Raw genomic sequence first — 17,887 nt, 5'->3', positions numbered from 1 at the left:
TGATCTTATAAGATATTGAGCACAACCAACTAGCATCAACTATGCAGCTTAGTTCTCTAGGGTACCCATCTCCTTGCAGTACAAGATCATCCCACATAAAGTATCTGTGACACTTAGTTTATCTATAAATAAGCCTGGCAAGCTCCAGCTCCTGGAGATCATTCCATCATCCTAAAATTCCTAGGTACAAAGTTTCCCTGTTAATACTTTTAACAAACTACTTGATAAATTATTTCCTTTCCTTGTTATTTTGGAGCTCTGTGGAATGGCATTTCCTGTAGCATTACTATTAGAACAACAAACCCAAACAAAGTGTCACCCATGACAACGATAAGCATCCCCCAAAAAAGGCAATCTCTTGCTACAGCATACACAACTACAGTCCTTCTCAGCTCCTAAATAACACTCCTTGAGGGGTTATCAAGAAGCTTTTCAGCTTCTTGAAGTGTTACTAAGGAAAAAACTATTGTAACGCAAATAGTGCTGTGGTTAGAAGAGAAATAAAAGACACGTTTTAAATGCTTGATCATACAATACATGCCATAAAATCAATGCTATGCTTGTGGCTGACCACACTAACCTAGTTTGCTACCTCTTCTGCCCCATTCTACCAAATTATTCATTGCACCATTGAAAAGAAAAACATGGCAATACCATGGTAAGAGAAATTGTACTGTGTCTAGAGATACAGATTGGACAAATTAGACTTAATTCTGATTATCTTTCTCTTTTTTTTTTCTTCCCTTCACACTGAAAAAGAGTTATATTAGAAAAACATTAATATTCTAGCTCTAGCACCCCTTTTTTTATATGATTCACATTATTTATAAAACAATTCAAAGCACTGGTTGTAAAAATTAGTATTTTTATTAAGTTTCATCACCTGACTTACATTTATATATTACTCTTTGGGGTACTATGCTTCCCTACCTTTTCCTCTGGAAAGAGAAAGGCAAGATGTGGAAACCACACCTTCTTTTGAATGATTATTTTTATTATTTTAAGATACAGAACAACATTATCATTATTATTATAATATCTTAATATCATTATTATTAATAATAATGGTAATGATGTTCTGTATCTTAGAATACACATTCAGGCAGAGAGGAAAAAGGAAGAACTTATATCAGTAACATGCGCATATTTGATTCACCAGCTACTGTGGCCTCAGTTAAAGTATTCTGTTGTCAGAGTTTTAAAGCTTGGAAAAAATAAAAATAAACAAAGAAAACAAAACAAAAAAGAAAAGAAAGCAAAACAAACCAATGAAACAGAAAAAAAACAAACCCAACAACAAAACATAGGAATTCTTGGCTACAGCTTAGAATACACAGGTCTTAACCCAGAAACAAGCTGTCTTATAATTATTTCTGGAAATTGCTTCAGTCCATTTTATTTTCTGTGCTTGCCTGAGAAGTGTGAAAAAGAAAGAAAAAACTATTTTTGACTCAAGGCTTTTAAGATATTTTGGTTCTTAGTTAGCAACTAACCCAGTTTTAGCCTGGTATTTCCAACATGAGCTGGTTTCTCAGTGAGACTGGTTACATGAGTAACAGCTGGCAGAAGTGAAGAAGGCTTTGCTGTCTGGGCCATACTTGATCACATGGAGAATGTGACCAAGGCTGGAGGTTGGCTTTAAGGTTAGATCTCAATCAAAATACATTCATGTGTTTCTAAGCATATTTGCCTGAAAAATCTGATCAGTAACCTCCAAAAATGTCTAAAAATGAACAAGGATACAATGGGAAATTGCAGTAATGCATATGAACAAGAAATCAAGGACCTGCAAATAAAAAGCAAAGTGAGGTCAAGAGAGAATCAATCCCTCTTCCACAACTCCTTCTTTTCCCAGTGATCCTTACCGCAATTTTTAAATAAAGCCCACAATGATCCTGTTGGACCTTCATGTTTGTAGCTGTTCTTGGAAAGCTGGCAGCTGACAGAGATCTGCTCTCCTCTTTCCACAGAGCCTTCAGAGCCTTTGTTAACAGCAAGACCAGAGTTTCTGGCTTCCTTTGAAATGGATGTATTAGGTCAATGGAAATACTTGGGTATTTTCAAATGGGGAGTTTTGTTTGTTGTTCCACCACGCCACACCCCTCCCTTTTTCTTAGTATAAAGAAATAAAACCATAAAAAGGAGCTGCTTCTCATTCTTTTCCCTCCTTCCAATTCCCCCTCACTTGCCCCCCTTTCCCCCTTTTTTTTTTATTTTCCTTCTAAATGCTTGCTTCAAAACCACCCAGCCCATTTGTGTTGACCTGGTGACTTTTTCAAAGGCAGTTTCAGTCTTGTGTCAGCTTCACAGGCTCTGCCCTCCATGACAGAGCTGGCCGGGAAACCACTCTGGTTCCTGGTAGCTGAGACTCAGACATATGGTCCCAGTAATATAATCAGTAATACTGAAACAAGGAAGAAAAAAAAAAAAGGCAAACACAACACACCCCCCCCCCCCAGATTTGTTCCTTTTTTTCTTATAGTTCATTGATAAAGAACATGTCAGTATAGTGACGAATCCTGCTGGTTAAAGGTATCATCCTTAACTAATCATATGGTCTGGGCTCTTACTTGTCAATTAGATTAATCCAAGCCATTTTAGAACAATAAATATAAGTACAGATGGAATATAAACATATTCAAGATTACTGGTTTTGATGGTTGTTATTTAATCAAAAATAAAGTTGCAATGAGGATTTTGCCGGTATTTGAAAAAGAAAGAAAAATTAAATCAGAATATTTCAAAGGAAAGAAAAAATAATAATAAAAAAAAAACCAAGCCACCATACCACAACCTCCAAAAAAACCCATGGCTAATAAAAAGGCAATGGTTTTACTTAAAATGCCACCTATGAACCACCTTTAGAGAGGGGATACGGCACCTATAAACTCAAAACACTAGGTATGTTGAAATCCATAAAATTTCCAATTACTGCTTCAGAATTTATTGTGCACATATGGAAAATAATACTTTTAAGAGAGAAAGGGGTTTGTGCCTGGTGCTGTCAATACTGTGAAGGATGGGGTGATTATAAAGCAAATTAACAATACTTTTAAATGTGCATTCACTTATCTTTCCAATTAAATCCTTGTTAAACAACCGCACAGACCGTAATGGTGCTTCTGCAAAGCACTGATCAAGACAGTTTTATTGTAATTTTTACTCTGTAACAATTAATCAAGTAGGCATTTTCTTTATTATTAAATTATTTAGTTAATAAATATTTGAAATCAGTTCACATATTTGTGGTTTAAATTTCAATTTTAATTTTTCTTAACCTGAATTATATTCCAGTATATTGTTATGGGAGAAATAACAGAAACACTTTAATTCTTTTTGCCAAAATATTTTTTATTAACTCCAAGTAACATCAGGGTAAGATTAAATGCACTTTTCGCCCTAATGTAGTCACCAATTCAGATATCTTTTCCATGTTCCATAAGAAATGTACATTTCTGCAGCAACAAAATATTTAGCCTTCTTAAAAAGTCATATTTCTCCCTATCCCCCAGCAACCCTCTCTGCCCTTTTACTACATAAGTATAGTAACCAAGCACATAAAACCACAGTAATTGACCTTTGGACTGTACGTGGTGTTTGTTTAATGCACAAGGTATTTCAAACAAAATAACGGATGCAAAGGTCATCTGTACAGCAAATACCAAGCATTTTGCAAACAAAGCATTGGCTATAAAGACAATTAGGAACTCTTGTATTATGTATGAGACAACACTTACTGAATGAACCGATAAGTATTAAAATTTGTATTTCTATGGTTAGTTTCCCTGAACATATATGCATTAGGACAGATTACTAGTGTTTCAGCAATGTGTTATGAACCCTTTATAATTAATTTAGTACCCACAAAAACTGCTTGTTTGACAGTCATAAAAATTGAATGCCTTTCCAGATACCCAGCAGATTAACACAGGAGGCACAAAGAAGAAAACCTCTACCTCCTTACCCAGGTATCTCTGGTCTTCAAGCACAGAAGGGAATAGAGGATTGCTGCGACAGATGCATGCAAGCAAGACAAGGAACCTGCCAAGTTTAGCACCATGTCCTTACCCCATTATATCACAGTGCACATCAACACAACAGGTTCAACCAGAGCAGAGAGCACACAAATTGACACTCATAAACTAACATCCTTGTGGATGAAGAGACTTCCTTTTTCTTGCTTTTCTTTCTCAAGCACTTTTTGCTTCAGTGTTGGCATATTTTATCAGATCAGAAACTATCTCCTGAAAAGTGTCTTCCACCTGTCTCCATTTTCATACAGTGGTACCTTAGCAGCCCTGAGCAGCCCCCACCTGTGACTCTCCCCATCCCTTCCCATGGGCCTGGGGCTTTAGGCCAAAACAACTGATCATTTCAGTAGCATTCTTAAACCCTAGCTAGCACATTTTACATGGCTTAACAAACCCATTTACAGTACCTTATCCTTTTTCCTACAGGTGTGAATTTCAAGTATATCCTTGTAAATATGTGCAAATAAAATAAAATAATAAATGTATTACTGGACCTTGTTTCAAACCAACAAAATTCCTCCAGATTTTTCATAAAATCCCTAACGAATTGCTAACTAGTTTTTTTGTTTGTTTGGTTGGTTGGTTGTTTTTTTTGTTTTTTTTTTGTTTGTTTGTTTGTTTGTTTTTAAGATTGCAACTGTTAGATTTAACCAGTAATACAAAAAGCATAAGAGGAATAGACATTTCTGTCTAATGTCTCAGGCTATAATAGAAGCCTTTACCATAGGTTCGTAGGCTGAAACACTGAATTACTTGGAATTTAGTTTCTAAAACCAAAATTCTTTCAGTGCTTGAAGACTAAGAAAAGTATGAATTTCCTGATATCAGTTTGATCTAAACAGCTGCTACTGCTTTTATTCAGTGATTTGAAAAATGATGACTTAGAGTTTCAAAAGTGCCGAGAGATGTTATAGCCTGGTCCTCTTATGATCAAATGATCTTTTCAGCTCTTAATGGGAAAATAAATCACAGATAAAAGATAATCTTGTTGCACAGAAGCAAAAAGGTGTGATATCAATAGACTTTTACAGACAAAGAAAACTCCATGAAAGGAATAAAATAAATAAGGTAGTTTGTTCTGCTGATGCTTGTGGTGTCAAGGTCAAAGCCCTCTTCAGGAGATGCCTAGCTCAAGAAATAAGAATGAAACACAAAAGTGTATTCAGAGAATTTAAAAAGATACAAAGAGTGAGTTTTTATTATAAACTTATCCTTACCCCCAAAAATCTAGGATTTCAAGGGTCTTTTTAGATTTTTACTATTCTGATTTCTTCCTTAATGATAAAGCTGTCAAACCTTCATTTGTTTTTCTTTCATATTCACCAGTTCTCTCTTATTTCATTTTTGATGCTGCAGATGACATTAACAGTATAGGAAAAGGAGCCAAATAAAGCTTTGCTATATTATAATTAATGATTATTCTAATTAAAAATACTTTAATATGGCAAGCAGCCTAGAGTGTTTTCTGTGATCTTTAATTTTCAATGTGATACATATTATTTATAGCCTATAAATGTAGGTGTAACACAATGGCAAAGCAAGCAGGAAGAAAGAGCCCATTAAGTATTTGGCCTGTATAAGAACTGATTGCATTGTCAATCTCAACAGTGCAAATAGGCTTTTTCAGAACATTCTTTTTGCATTTATAATTAAATTAAACTTTAACTAAAATAATAATAAAAAACTCGATGGGAAAATCATATGTAGAAATACTGCTTTCCCACTGTTAACTGCAGAAAAATAAAGGTACAGGGATTGAGCCAATAATAATTACCAAAAGTGATGCATCGTGAGTGCATTATTGAGCATAATCCCACTACAGAGCTTCAGAGGACTGCTAAATAAGCAGTTTAGGAGCACATAGTAGTTTTCCTAGTAATATTTGTGACTTCATGAAACAGCCAGAAGCTGTTGCTGTCCACAACATCCAATTGACAGGGGATGTCAGGCTCTTAGGGACATTGTGTGGAAACTATTATTGTCCTTCCAAAGACACGTTATAAACACAATAAATTTTCTTATCCCCACATTCCCAAAAATTTTTAATAAAAGAGATGGTTTTTGCAGGTACACTGTGACTAAGTGGGCTGTTTCCTGCTTGCAGAAACCCAGCAGAAAGAAAGGATGTTATTGAAACATCTGAAACAGTGGTCTGTTATCTTATAAGCATTCTTTGTGTCTGTGTTACTTCTTGAATATTCTGATTAAAAATTACTGGATTATTCTTTGGGGACTGAAATGCTAGACTCTTCCATTTTCCCTCATTTTGTGTTAGTGCCATCCTTGAGGACTGCAAAGTGGCATTAGGGTTTACAGGAGTTGAACCTTGGCATTTCTTCATGCATTTGCAAAGGCCTAAGGAAAGTACAGGCTAGATATTTTCACTGCTGGTATATTAAAGGACATATAAGGGGTGCTCAGGTGGATAGTAACACTTCCCATTGAAAATCTATTTCATTATGATAAAAATGCAAAAGTACCTTAGTTGTATCTATAAAGACTAACATAAGAAACAGTAATTATCACAACTGATAAGAAGATAAAATAGTTCTCTAGGGATACGAGTTTTCATTGAATTTTCTTTTGTCCCTCAACAGCAGATTTCTTGCCCATGCCACTGTCAGAGTGGCTTTCATGTACCACTGACTTCACCTTTATATATTAATGGTAAAGTGGTATAAACCAGCAGAAAAAGATGCCTGGTACCTCTGTGCTGCAAAACGCCAGCTTAGACTTCTGTCTAACTTTACAGCATCAGCCCATCTGTTTTAGGTGAAAACTTAAGTAATGTTAACCTAAAGTATGTTAACCTTTGGATGCCATGAGACATGATAGACAGGGCCATTATTTTTATGGCACATTTTTTCCTGAGCAAAGATCCTAGGCAGTAAAGAAGGATAGAAAATCCTGGTTTTGCCCCTCTGTCTCCAAACAAAATACAGTGCACGGTCTTTTGAAAAGCAACACAGGCAGCATTATCAGCACACAAATACCCAGCAACTATAAATCTAAGTAAAGCCCAGTAGTGAGTCAAAACCATGAGGCTGATTGATAAACGATGATTTATTCAGTTTCACAGAGTTTGCTGGAATCAATACTGATTTCTCATAAACCACATTTAGTCCTCCAGTTTCAGCTAAAAAGAAGTCTAATCTAGAGCAGCTGAGGCGGTGGCAAACACCTACTGCTCCCCTGAAACTTTCCCTAAAGATGTAAATGGAGGCTTGAAGGTGAGAATATTTTTATGTCCTGCATATTTCAATTTAATGAGAACTTTTGAGTCAAAAGTCTTTCTTTATGTATAGTACAAAACTAACTGAGGAAATTGTTCTCCAACAGCTATCATCTCCAAGAAACCATGTACAAGACACAATATTTAGCAGTTCTGTAATAGTCTCCAGGTAACTTTAAAAGAGTTAACAAAAAGTAGGAGAAAATATTACTGGAGCTTCATATTTATACTTCATTAATTCAAGAGTCTTTAATGCACCTTAAGAGTTGGGATTTTTCCTAATTTCTGTGAAGCTTAATTTTATTTTCTCATTAAATAGTATCCGGAGGTTCAATATCATCGATATTTGCTGAATTATTAAATCTGGAGATACTTAGTTTTTGCCAAGAGTAGTAAACTATTCAAATATGTGACTGCATTTGTAATTTATTCTAACTAGCCATATCAGCTTCCACACCTGTAACAGTATCTATTGATCAATGTTAGATTCATTTAGGCCACAAATGTGAAAAATGTTCTTTTGTAAATGTGGAAATACTTTCAGGAAATATGTACAAGTTGATTCTAATTCTGGTTCTCAGGTCCCCAAACTGTTAGTCTTTCAATTTCTCATTTTCTGGGGTAAAATCTTTGCCCTTTGAAATCAGTGGTAAATTCTCCACTGGCTTTCACAGAGGCAGTACTCTACTTTTAGTATTTCCTTTTCAGTTCTTCTCAGCACCTTTTTCTCTTTTGCTGGTTTCCTTTGGATCCCTGCTCTACTTTTGGTTTTGTTTACTTTTCAACATCCAAACAATCTGTTATTTTTCCTCTTTTAATCTTTTTTCCCCCCTCACTTTTATTCTTTGGTTTCCACATATGGGTTAGTTTGTTTCTCAATTCCTGTTTAACTACTATTTTTCTCTGCTTATTCTGCTCTTTTTCCTCTCTCATAGCTGACATTTCCCTCTGTGCAATATCTTTCTACCTTCCCTTTCCTCTCTTTTTGAAAACATGGCTCATCATTCTATGCCACTAATGTATAGCAGATTCTGAAATACTGTCATCTGAGACAGTTAAGTACTAAACAAAACATTACCAGGGTGGAGGAATCACTTACCCTGATTGACAACAAATCGTAACTTCTGTATTGTTGCCAGATTGCCGCTAACTCTGTATATTCCATCAACATCTAGACCTGAAAGAGAAACACATATTTCATTTTAGATCATATTAGTATTTTTCTTTATGCGTCTGTCAGGGAGCCAGAAGAGCTCTAACAAGTCTAAAGAAGAGTAAGGTAGTGAATGACTGAAAAATAATCCACCTGACAGCAACTGAAGTGCCTCCTGCCTGATTAAAACAACAATGAAAAATAAAAGTGGTAGATTAAGTTAAGTGAATACAAAACACATAACTATAATTATCTTGTAATTCTGTCAGCAGAATACAGTTCTGCAAGGGATTTTGAGTGTGACAGGAAAGGAAGAGTGAATTAGCTCTCATGATCATGGAGGAGGGCTGTTTGGGATACACACGATGCAATGCTAGCTCTGCATAAATGTGGCATGTTTATATTAATAGTGATGGGGAAATTTCTCAGTCTGTGGCCTGGGTTTTCCAGACATGAATTTCCGAGGCTGTGACCTTTCTGAAAGTAAAGCAGTGAGATGCCTACTCTGAAATCATGATTTGCACGAGACTACACACAACTACCATTTCTCTGCTTTATTCTTCATAGTGGATCAGACAAGTTTGAAGATGAAATTAAATATCCCAAATAGCATATGCCCTGGAGTACATTTCTTCATTAATATAGGCCATTCTTTTCAAGGACAACCTGACAGTCTTGTTTCTCCCTGCATATCTACTCAAGGTTTATCTTCTAGGTGAAACTAGATGTCATACTCCCTTTTGTGACATATTATCTCCTACAGCAAGCTCTGCTGATATGACTGTTTAAAATAGCACTTCCAGCCCTGCTTGCATAGATGTAGCATTTTGAAGCACATGGGAACTGCTCTCCTTTTTCAGCAGAATAAGCTGTTGTGCAACAATAACTGAATCTTCATGCTTAAAAATTGAAAACACTAAACTGTACTTTGTCATTTCACATTTAAGACTTGAAAGTACATAAGAAGCTAAGAGAATCTACACAAAACAAGTTTTTTTTAAAGCTACTCATCATTTGGACTACAAGTTTTAATTAGTTATTGGCAAGCTATCTTAAAAAAAAACTTTCTCTTGGAAAATGTTAATTTGTCAAACCCAAAAAATTTTCAGGAAATATTTCATGACAGTGTATCTAGGGAGATTTCTTTTCATGATTTGGGGTGAGGAAAAGGTAAATCTGAAACTATAGGAAAGAATGAAAACAAGTCTAAAAGCCCAGAAGGCCTGTTGTAATAACAAATAGGAAGAAGCTGAGTTTCAAGTCCTTGTTTCAAGGATACTTGTATCATGCTTTGGCAAACAAATGGCATAGCCAGTGGACTTGACTGTTTGGAGGTATACCTCACTATGTTGAAAAATTTTAAAAGATTTACTTTTCTTTTTGATACAGACTGAAATCAAATAAAGTTTTTCTTTTTTTTTTTTTTTTTTGCATGTTTGCTTTCTCTCTACAAAAAATACAGTTCTTATGTCTTTTCTCTAGGAACACCTTGATCTGGTTTATGTTAAATTATCTATTTTAAAGATGAATAATAATCCCATATTATGCACTGGTTATCTATGTCTTTTATTAGACGATTTTCTACTCTACACCTGTGAGTGTCCTGCAACATAATACTGAGAGTGATGATTCATTTCATTAAGATCCCCTTTGGTTACAGAAGGATAAGGAAAAATTTTATATGAGAGAAATCAAAAAGGATTTGGTAATCAGAAAAATTTGGAATTTATCCATCTATGGATATATAACATATGAGCAAATGGAAATTACTAAAATGTTTAAGTAAGTGATGCAATTCTATCTTAAATCTGAAGTCTCATTCTGTTTTAGAAACGAGAGACCGAGAGCACAAGAGTAATTCCCAACCTAGGAATGTGGTACTCTCATGGTAAGGAATTAAGAATTGCATCATGTAAATTGAAGTCTAAACCAGAAAGTAAAGAGGAAAAATCAAACAAAAAAGCCCCCGAACAGAATGTTAGCTTTGTTTGGATCTAACTCAATTCAGTTATTAACCTTTTTGGATATACGGAAGTGAAAGCAATACATGTCACTTTTGGTGAAATAACTATGTCTCACATTACTAATAGATTTGGAACCTGCATAAATTATCCAGATCAGATTAAAAATGACAAATTTGTAGATGCTGCATCTTGCAAAATGATCTGGAGTATACAAGTTCATTATTATTGTTATAAATTTCCTTTGATCCAGAGATGAGGTCTGGTTAGCATTTCTTTTGTGTACTCTGCAATATGGCAGAGAAGAAAAAAAGAAATCATCCAAGAATATCAAGTGAATTATAGTGTTCACGTGCCATCAACTTTCTGCTCCAAGAGCTTTAAAAGTAAAGCCAAACCAAACCAATGCAAACTAGTGGATTTGGACACCCTTTTCATGATCACATAATCTTAGATGGATTGTTAACAACTTCTTTTGGAAATCCAATGTGGTGCAAAAGAGAAAGAGAGAGAAATATGTCGTTATAGTTCTAATATAATGATTCTATGAACAATTTTCAAAGCAAATTCACTTTTAAGGACCTCTATCAAGAATAAAAACTTCACTGAACTACTGTCATTGTTTATTTGTGGCAGGCTATAAATACTGAAGGAACAAGATGAAATAAAAGCCTTACAGCTTTTCCTATCTGGTGCTGGCATTTAAGTATAATAGTAAAGAACATTTCAGAAAAAATATTCATTGCGATAAAGTCCAACCCCTATTCAGTAAAGGTGGAGTTTCTTGTATTTCAGTGGGTTTTACCAAGAAAGAATTACTGGATTTTGGCCTAGAGGAGAACAAGGATTTTATTTGCTTTATACCCCAATTTCCAGCTGTGTTCCTGTTTGTTTTAATGAGGAACCCGAGAACCAGGATGGACCCACAATCAGAAATGATAGCTAAAAGCATGATAATCACTTCAGTATTTCCAGCTTAAATTTTGTAATGATATGAAAAAACATAGGATAGTGCCTTACTCAAGAATGCAGAAGATTAGCTGCCAAATTATAGGTAAATTTTAACTATTTTAATTTAAAATATTCTGCAGGTACTCCTAATGAGAAAGTTAAAAGGCAACTGAACTCAGGCTTAATTGAGAATCATGGACAATAACGAACATTATATCCACTCTCTGTAACTGCACAGATGTTAGAAGAATACCTATTTAAGAACATTTCTTGCATTCTTGCTTCTAGACAAAATGGAAATAATTTTGAATGCAGGTCAGTATCAGCTCCAGTAGCAGTTTGAGCTGGAACCAGGTATTGCAGAAAAACATTGAAAACACACACAAAAAAACCCAAAACCAAACAACTAGACTTTGATATTGGTTGAAATAGTCCTGATGCTTTTTGAACTGTTTTGAATTAAATTTTCTCATTAACTCTTTTCTGTTGCACAGAACAAATCCCTCTTCCAAATCACATTGCATTCTGCCTAAGCTTAATCTATATTTGACTATCATAAAACTGAATATAAAAGAAAATTCTCCATATGGGGGTGGGGGTGGGGGTATGGTATGAAGGAATTTCTCTCTCTGTTTTTTAACAAGATTTAGAATTTGAAACATATAATTTTAAATGGTACTAGGTAACTTTCTGTATAGAAACCCATGAAACTTTCACAATTAATGTATCCTGAAATAGGTGTGGTCCCCAGGCCTGGTAGAGTTTTGTAAAAGAAACCATTGTGCTGGATTCAACAACAAAGTGAAGTACAAACTTGAAGAAAGGCATTTTTTAGTTAGCCCTTTCATTTAAAATCAGTTATGTACAGGACAAAACTATTGTGTTTCAAAGGAGCCTATTATGCCTTCCCATAAACAGAAAGATCATACGTTTTAAAACTAAAGTATCATTATGTAATCAAGATGTTGTATTATAAACTATTTTGTGGGCTCAGATGCCCAGGGCTATCTTTACAAATATTTAAGAGGTCATTATCAGGGTATGTTCTCCCTAAAACTATAATTTTTTCCTCGTGTTTTCATATGCATTTTACCATAAATTTCTGATTTATAAACAATTTTTTTTTAAAGTTTACTAAAGGCACAAATGTGAGGCATGAGGCCATTTAAAGAAGCAGAAATGCTTGAATGCAGCAGATACACCAATGTCAAGATAATATATCTGATGAGAAAACCACCAAAACCAATGTGTAACAAAAATAATGTTTCACTGAAGAATCAATATTTTTATGTCAGTAGAAGGAAAATCATGGAGAGTAACAAAGAATAAACCTGATATATTTAAATTTGGCATTAAAAATACTGTATCTGGATAGGGTTGAAAATGTAACCCAAGTTTCAGGTGAATGTGGGAGCAGAAAAAAATGTGTTAGTTTGATACCATGGAAATCACAGGTAAAAATGCTGAGAACAATGAAAAAAGTTTGAGTTACACCACAGAGAAAAAATAAACATGGGGACGTTAACAGCAAACGAGACATGAATGCAAAGTGTATGATGCAGAGGTGGTGTGAGTTGAAGATACGTGAACCAAGCAAACCTTGATCAGCTCAGGTTGAAATGACCATCAATTCCATTTGAACATAAAACCGCACTTGGTGTGGTTTTCACTGTTGCTGGTGCCTCTGTCCTGCTTTCTGGTAGGCATTGTGTGAGATTAGGCATGCCTTTAAGCTCACAGAGGCCAGAATTTGACACTAGGATTTTCTCTACTTTGCTGGAACAAAACTGCCACTTCAGTCATCAGAATTACCCACTTTTTGTACTCCTCCCATGAAAGGCTCACACTTGCAAGGTTCAAACCATCATCCCAGCTAACATCTGATATGAAAACAGGTCCATCTCCAGTCCAGAGAACCTACTCCTCTAGCATGGAAGTGGGTGCTATACAAATGTCACGTTAGAGAGTTCTACCAGAACAAGAAGAATAAACAAACTTAGGAGACCAAAGAGTAGATGATACTGGAAGTCAATCTGAATGACAAAAAAATAATCACTGATGTAAAAATAATGTTTTTTTCACTTATTGGTGATGTTTGTCTTTCATTTTCAAACAAAATATAATTACTTGGAAGCCATTAAAGCTGGAAACAGTGTCAGCGGTGTTGGAAAAGCAGTAGGAGAGATGCACTTGGAGACTGGCTAGACTGACCTTAGTCCCAGACAGTTTACTTAAATAATAAATTCAGGACTCTATGAACAAATAACTCAGCAAAATAAAATTAATCCCAACCAACATGGTTTCATGGAAATTTGGGCCTTGTCTGGAAAACTTGTTGCATTTTTTATAAGACTGGACTTTTGACAGGTCTGGTTGATAAAGGCAGTAGTGTTGAAGTAGTATATTTGGGTTTCCATGAGGCTTTTTGACTTAGTACGGCATGATATTTTGATTAAAACACTTCATTTTATGGAATTAAAAAGGCATATATTACATGGATTAAAAAGTGGCTCAAAGACAGACCTCAAAACATCATAGTTAATGGGAAATATCAGTTAACAAGGTCATAACTGGCAAAGCTCTGAAAAGTGAAGCTTTCAGTGCCATCTAGTATCATTATCAGATAGGTGGAGAGTAAGGAAAAAAATCTGTGTTGGAAATTAAGCAGACCAAAGATCAGGCAGATATTAAAAAATGATAAGGACAGATAAAGTTATAGAATGTCTGAATTGCTACCTTAAATGTTTACAATGTGATGAAATAAGTTGCTATATGGAGAAACATAGGGTGGATCCAACATCCCAGAGTGCAGGTTACAAAGCACCTGAAGTTTATTTTATATAATTATCTGAACATGATCTCTCAGTTCAGTGCTATAGCAAATGGGACTAATGTGATCCCTTGAATTATAGAAAGAGGAGTATCAAACAAAAACAGGGAAGAGATTGTATCTTTTCATGTACTACAAATAGGATATCCTGAAGAACATTGTACTTGGTATCCTAGCAAATGAAACATAAAATACATGCTTCATTGCTTCATATTAAAGAGATGATGGAGAGATACCCTCTTCATTGGTACTTTTCTCATAATTTTCAGGTACTGGACTTGTGATCAGCACTGCCCAGCTGCAGGACCTGTGACAGACAAGCCTGAATTCGACTAAACATGAACAAGATTTTCTTCATTCTATTAGTAGTAGAAATCCATCATTGTGTCAGAATTTAGTAAAGACAGAGACAGTGGAGGAAAGAATGGAGAGGGGAAATTGTACTAGTTCTTAACAGGCTAAGAAAGAATCCTATAGGAGGTGTTTGACATGAGATTTGTGAATCTCTAGGAAATTAACTAAGAAGAAACAATTCTGTGTTTGACTGCAATAATATCAAGAAGATGAGGACATTCCTACATAAAAAGAGAATCTCATTTTTTCTTATAGTAATAACTTCAAGATGCAATGAAAGGAGAAAAGCTTGACTAAGATCTTATTGTTTTCAAGACCCTATAGTAATTGTTTAATGCAAGCAATTACAGCACTGAATATGAGCATTACGTACTGAGAATAAGTAACAAGTGAATATGATGGATGATATACTTTATTATGTTTCATATCACTTGATGGTAGAATTTCCACTTGGATATTTATATAAAAATAAGGGTAGCAACAGTACAAAGCAAGTGCAATTTAAACTTGCACACAGTTCACCGCTATGCAAGGTTTCTTTTTAATCCCTAAATCAAGCCTGCTATGCCTTCATCTTCTCTATTGTGTTGCACTGTCTGACATTCAGGCAGTTTATGGTTTAAAAGCCCCAGGAACAACAAGACTTACTCAGAAGGCTCCCTGTAACATAAAACAAAACTGGGCTTTGAAGTTATTTGTTTTGAATAAAACCATCGAACATGCAGTCTGTTCACTGTAATTTTGCCGTTATCTCCAATATATGCTTTTGCCATTCTGACAGTCCTACTTATTGCAGCTAAACAAAGTGACCTCATTGCTTTCCACTGTATTTTCTTTTAAACATTGGCTGGGATGACTGAGATTCAGGAATGTGGGAAAATGGATTCCCAAGCCACGTCCATCCCCTTTAATTCTGAGCTGTAATTTTTGGCTTGGCTTGAATCACAGTCATCACATTTCAGTCTGAATCTCCCTGTAAAGTGATCTTTCTTAAACATTTCTTTCACTCATCATGGGATCAGAAACAAAGCCATTCTAGTCTTTCAGCGAAACACTTACAAAAATCTTTTTACAGCGACTCACAAGAGCTAAATTTCCTTTATGAAAAAGAGGAGGTTTTCATTGCCTGATTGTCCTCTTTGTGAATCTTGTCATCTGTATGCCATGAGCTACAGCTATTTTAATCTGTTTTTGTTTGCAATCCATTTGGTGTCCGCCCAAGAAAATGCAGGTGATTCTAATTATCTTACTGCTGAAGATGTGGAAAAATCTCAATTGTGCTATGGAGAATTACACACTTAAAACCTGCCCTCTATTATTTATAACAGCTTATTAATGAAAAAGATTACATGAATACATTTACCACCTGATTCATCTTTGTTCACTTTTTAAATCAACAAGGTTTATGTTAAAGGGGAAAAATCCCTACCAAATACAGACCTCAAGTACACTCATCAGATCACTGGTTTCAATAAAATGGCAGTTTACAAAGAAATAAAAATTATCTTGCGTCATGCAACACAGTATAATATCTGAAATTACCAAAGGTTTGGAAATAGCCATTCTCTCTCTGTAATATATCAGTATTTAATTTTGTGATTTTTTTTTTTCTATTTTGTTTGCTTGTTTATTTTCTCTTTTGATACCCCTTTCACCACTCCTATTTGCTCTCATTTGCTGCAGTAACTGATTCTCATGTATGGGTTAGTAGATTCATTCTGACCAATGTTTTAATGTATCTGAAATAAAATAAGATTTCTATGGTTCTTTGCTGCTTTACCAAACATCCTTTTTTTTTTTTTTTTTTTCCTGCTTGACCTAAAAGTCTTTCAAGTGTTTTAGGAATCTCTTTTGAGACATAATCAGCTTCATGTCTCCAGAGATGTGCAGCTTCCAACTTTTACCTGCCTGGCATTGCGGCCATAAGATACTATGGTGACTCACAGAAGGGAATTTCAGGTAAAGAGATTTAAGTCATTTGCGGGAAAATCAATGGATATTAAATACTAGCACTGAGTTTTTTTTCTGCTAGGTACAGCTACCAACAGGCAGTTTACCACCTTCCGTCTGTTACCACTTTTATTATTCTGCACCATGCAATAGATACTGGGATAGTCTAGATAATGCAGTTTATTTCTGGGAGGATAAAAGCCTGAATAAAGGTTATCATTTTAGGAGAAGCTGACGATAGAAAAACTCATCCACTGTGTGACATGATCAGAAAAACTGGGGATGTAATGTGGAGGATGGGGGAGAAGAGAGCCAAGGTATTTCGTATGTTCAAGAAATATATACTGCATTGCCATTTCTTATATCCCAGCTGTGCCTGTTAACTTCTGGAAACATGTAGAGCTCAGCAATTAAGCATACTTGACTGCTATTTACAGCAATGTGCATTATAAGACATTTTCTGTCACACATTAAGTTCTGAAAGAGTTAAGTAACATGAAAAATACAGGCTCAAGATTATATCTGTCATGGATGGAAATACTACATTTATGCCTCATTGTAATCCATTCATTGGTTTATGGACCCTGAGCCCTCCAGGGAGTGTCACAACTCCACATGATACTGCTGAGAGCTGTATTTTGCTTTGGATTTCTGATTTAGCTGAAAGAAGTTTAAAAACACATGTAGCCTGACAACTCCCTGTTGGCTATACAACTGAGGAGGGTCAAGAGCATAAACTATTCCAGCAAAAGCCAGCTGTAACTTATGTTCACTAAACTGGCTGAAGATCTGCCTGTTACAGACAGTAGCATACAAGAAATTTATGCATTTTGCTAAATCCTCCCACTTTGGTTAAATTGTGCTTCATTTGGGAATCCATCATCAACAACATCATGTCTGTGGTTTTTTGAGCAACATCAGAACACTATGGGAAATTGCACTTTGGGGGGTCTAACTCTCCTGTTAGAACTATATAGGACTTTCAGTCAGGTCCACTGACATCAGTAGGAACTGATGGTTAAAAGCTAAGGGACAGATGCAATTCTCCAAGCACCCCTTATTCCCAATGATGATTCTAAAGAGAATTTAGTGCACAGTAGGGACAAGTATTTTCACATCTTTGACAATAGTGAGAGATTAAATTAGATCTCAGTAATGTAACCTCCCCATTCTGACTAGTACTGCTGTTTATCGGACTTTTAACAGTTGAAAGTGTAAGAACCGTACGTTTGGGCACACATAATCTTCAGTCAAAATGGGTAAAGAATTTGCATTTTCTGGACTATACTGCCCTTGTTTGGCAAATATATTTATTTACTTTTAATGATAGTGACTGGGATAGGAAATTTGTGGTGGAAAAAGGATATATAGGGTGGAAATTGAAAGTCACAAGACTGCTTCTTTCATAACTTCTTGGCTTTTTAG

General features: G+C 35.3%; 1 protein-coding gene across 7 annotated transcripts in view; it reads right to left on the bottom strand.

The window, feature by feature from the left end:
- Positions 1-17,887, bottom strand: part of ARHGAP15 (Rho GTPase activating protein 15) — a 378,211-nt gene that overhangs the window by 133,231 nt on the left and 227,093 nt on the right. For all 7 annotated transcript variants that reach the window (XM_057400262.1, XM_057400261.1, XM_057400265.1 and 4 more), the window contains one exon: positions 8,363-8,440. In XM_057400262.1, the coding sequence (XP_057256245.1) occupies positions 8,363-8,440 (78 nt within the window). The remainder of the gene's footprint in view (positions 1-8,362; positions 8,441-17,887) is intronic.

The sequence above is a fragment of the Pezoporus wallicus genome, unplaced genomic scaffold (genome assembly GCF_028554395.1).
Source record: "Pezoporus wallicus isolate ANWC-B61680 ecotype Strahan unplaced genomic scaffold, APGP_CSIRO_Pwel_v1 contig_6807, whole genome shotgun sequence".
Taxonomy (NCBI): Eukaryota; Metazoa; Chordata; class Aves; order Psittaciformes; family Psittacidae; genus Pezoporus; species Pezoporus wallicus.
Note: the sequence above shows the minus strand (reverse complement) of the source record. Positions and strands in the feature narration are given on the sequence as shown.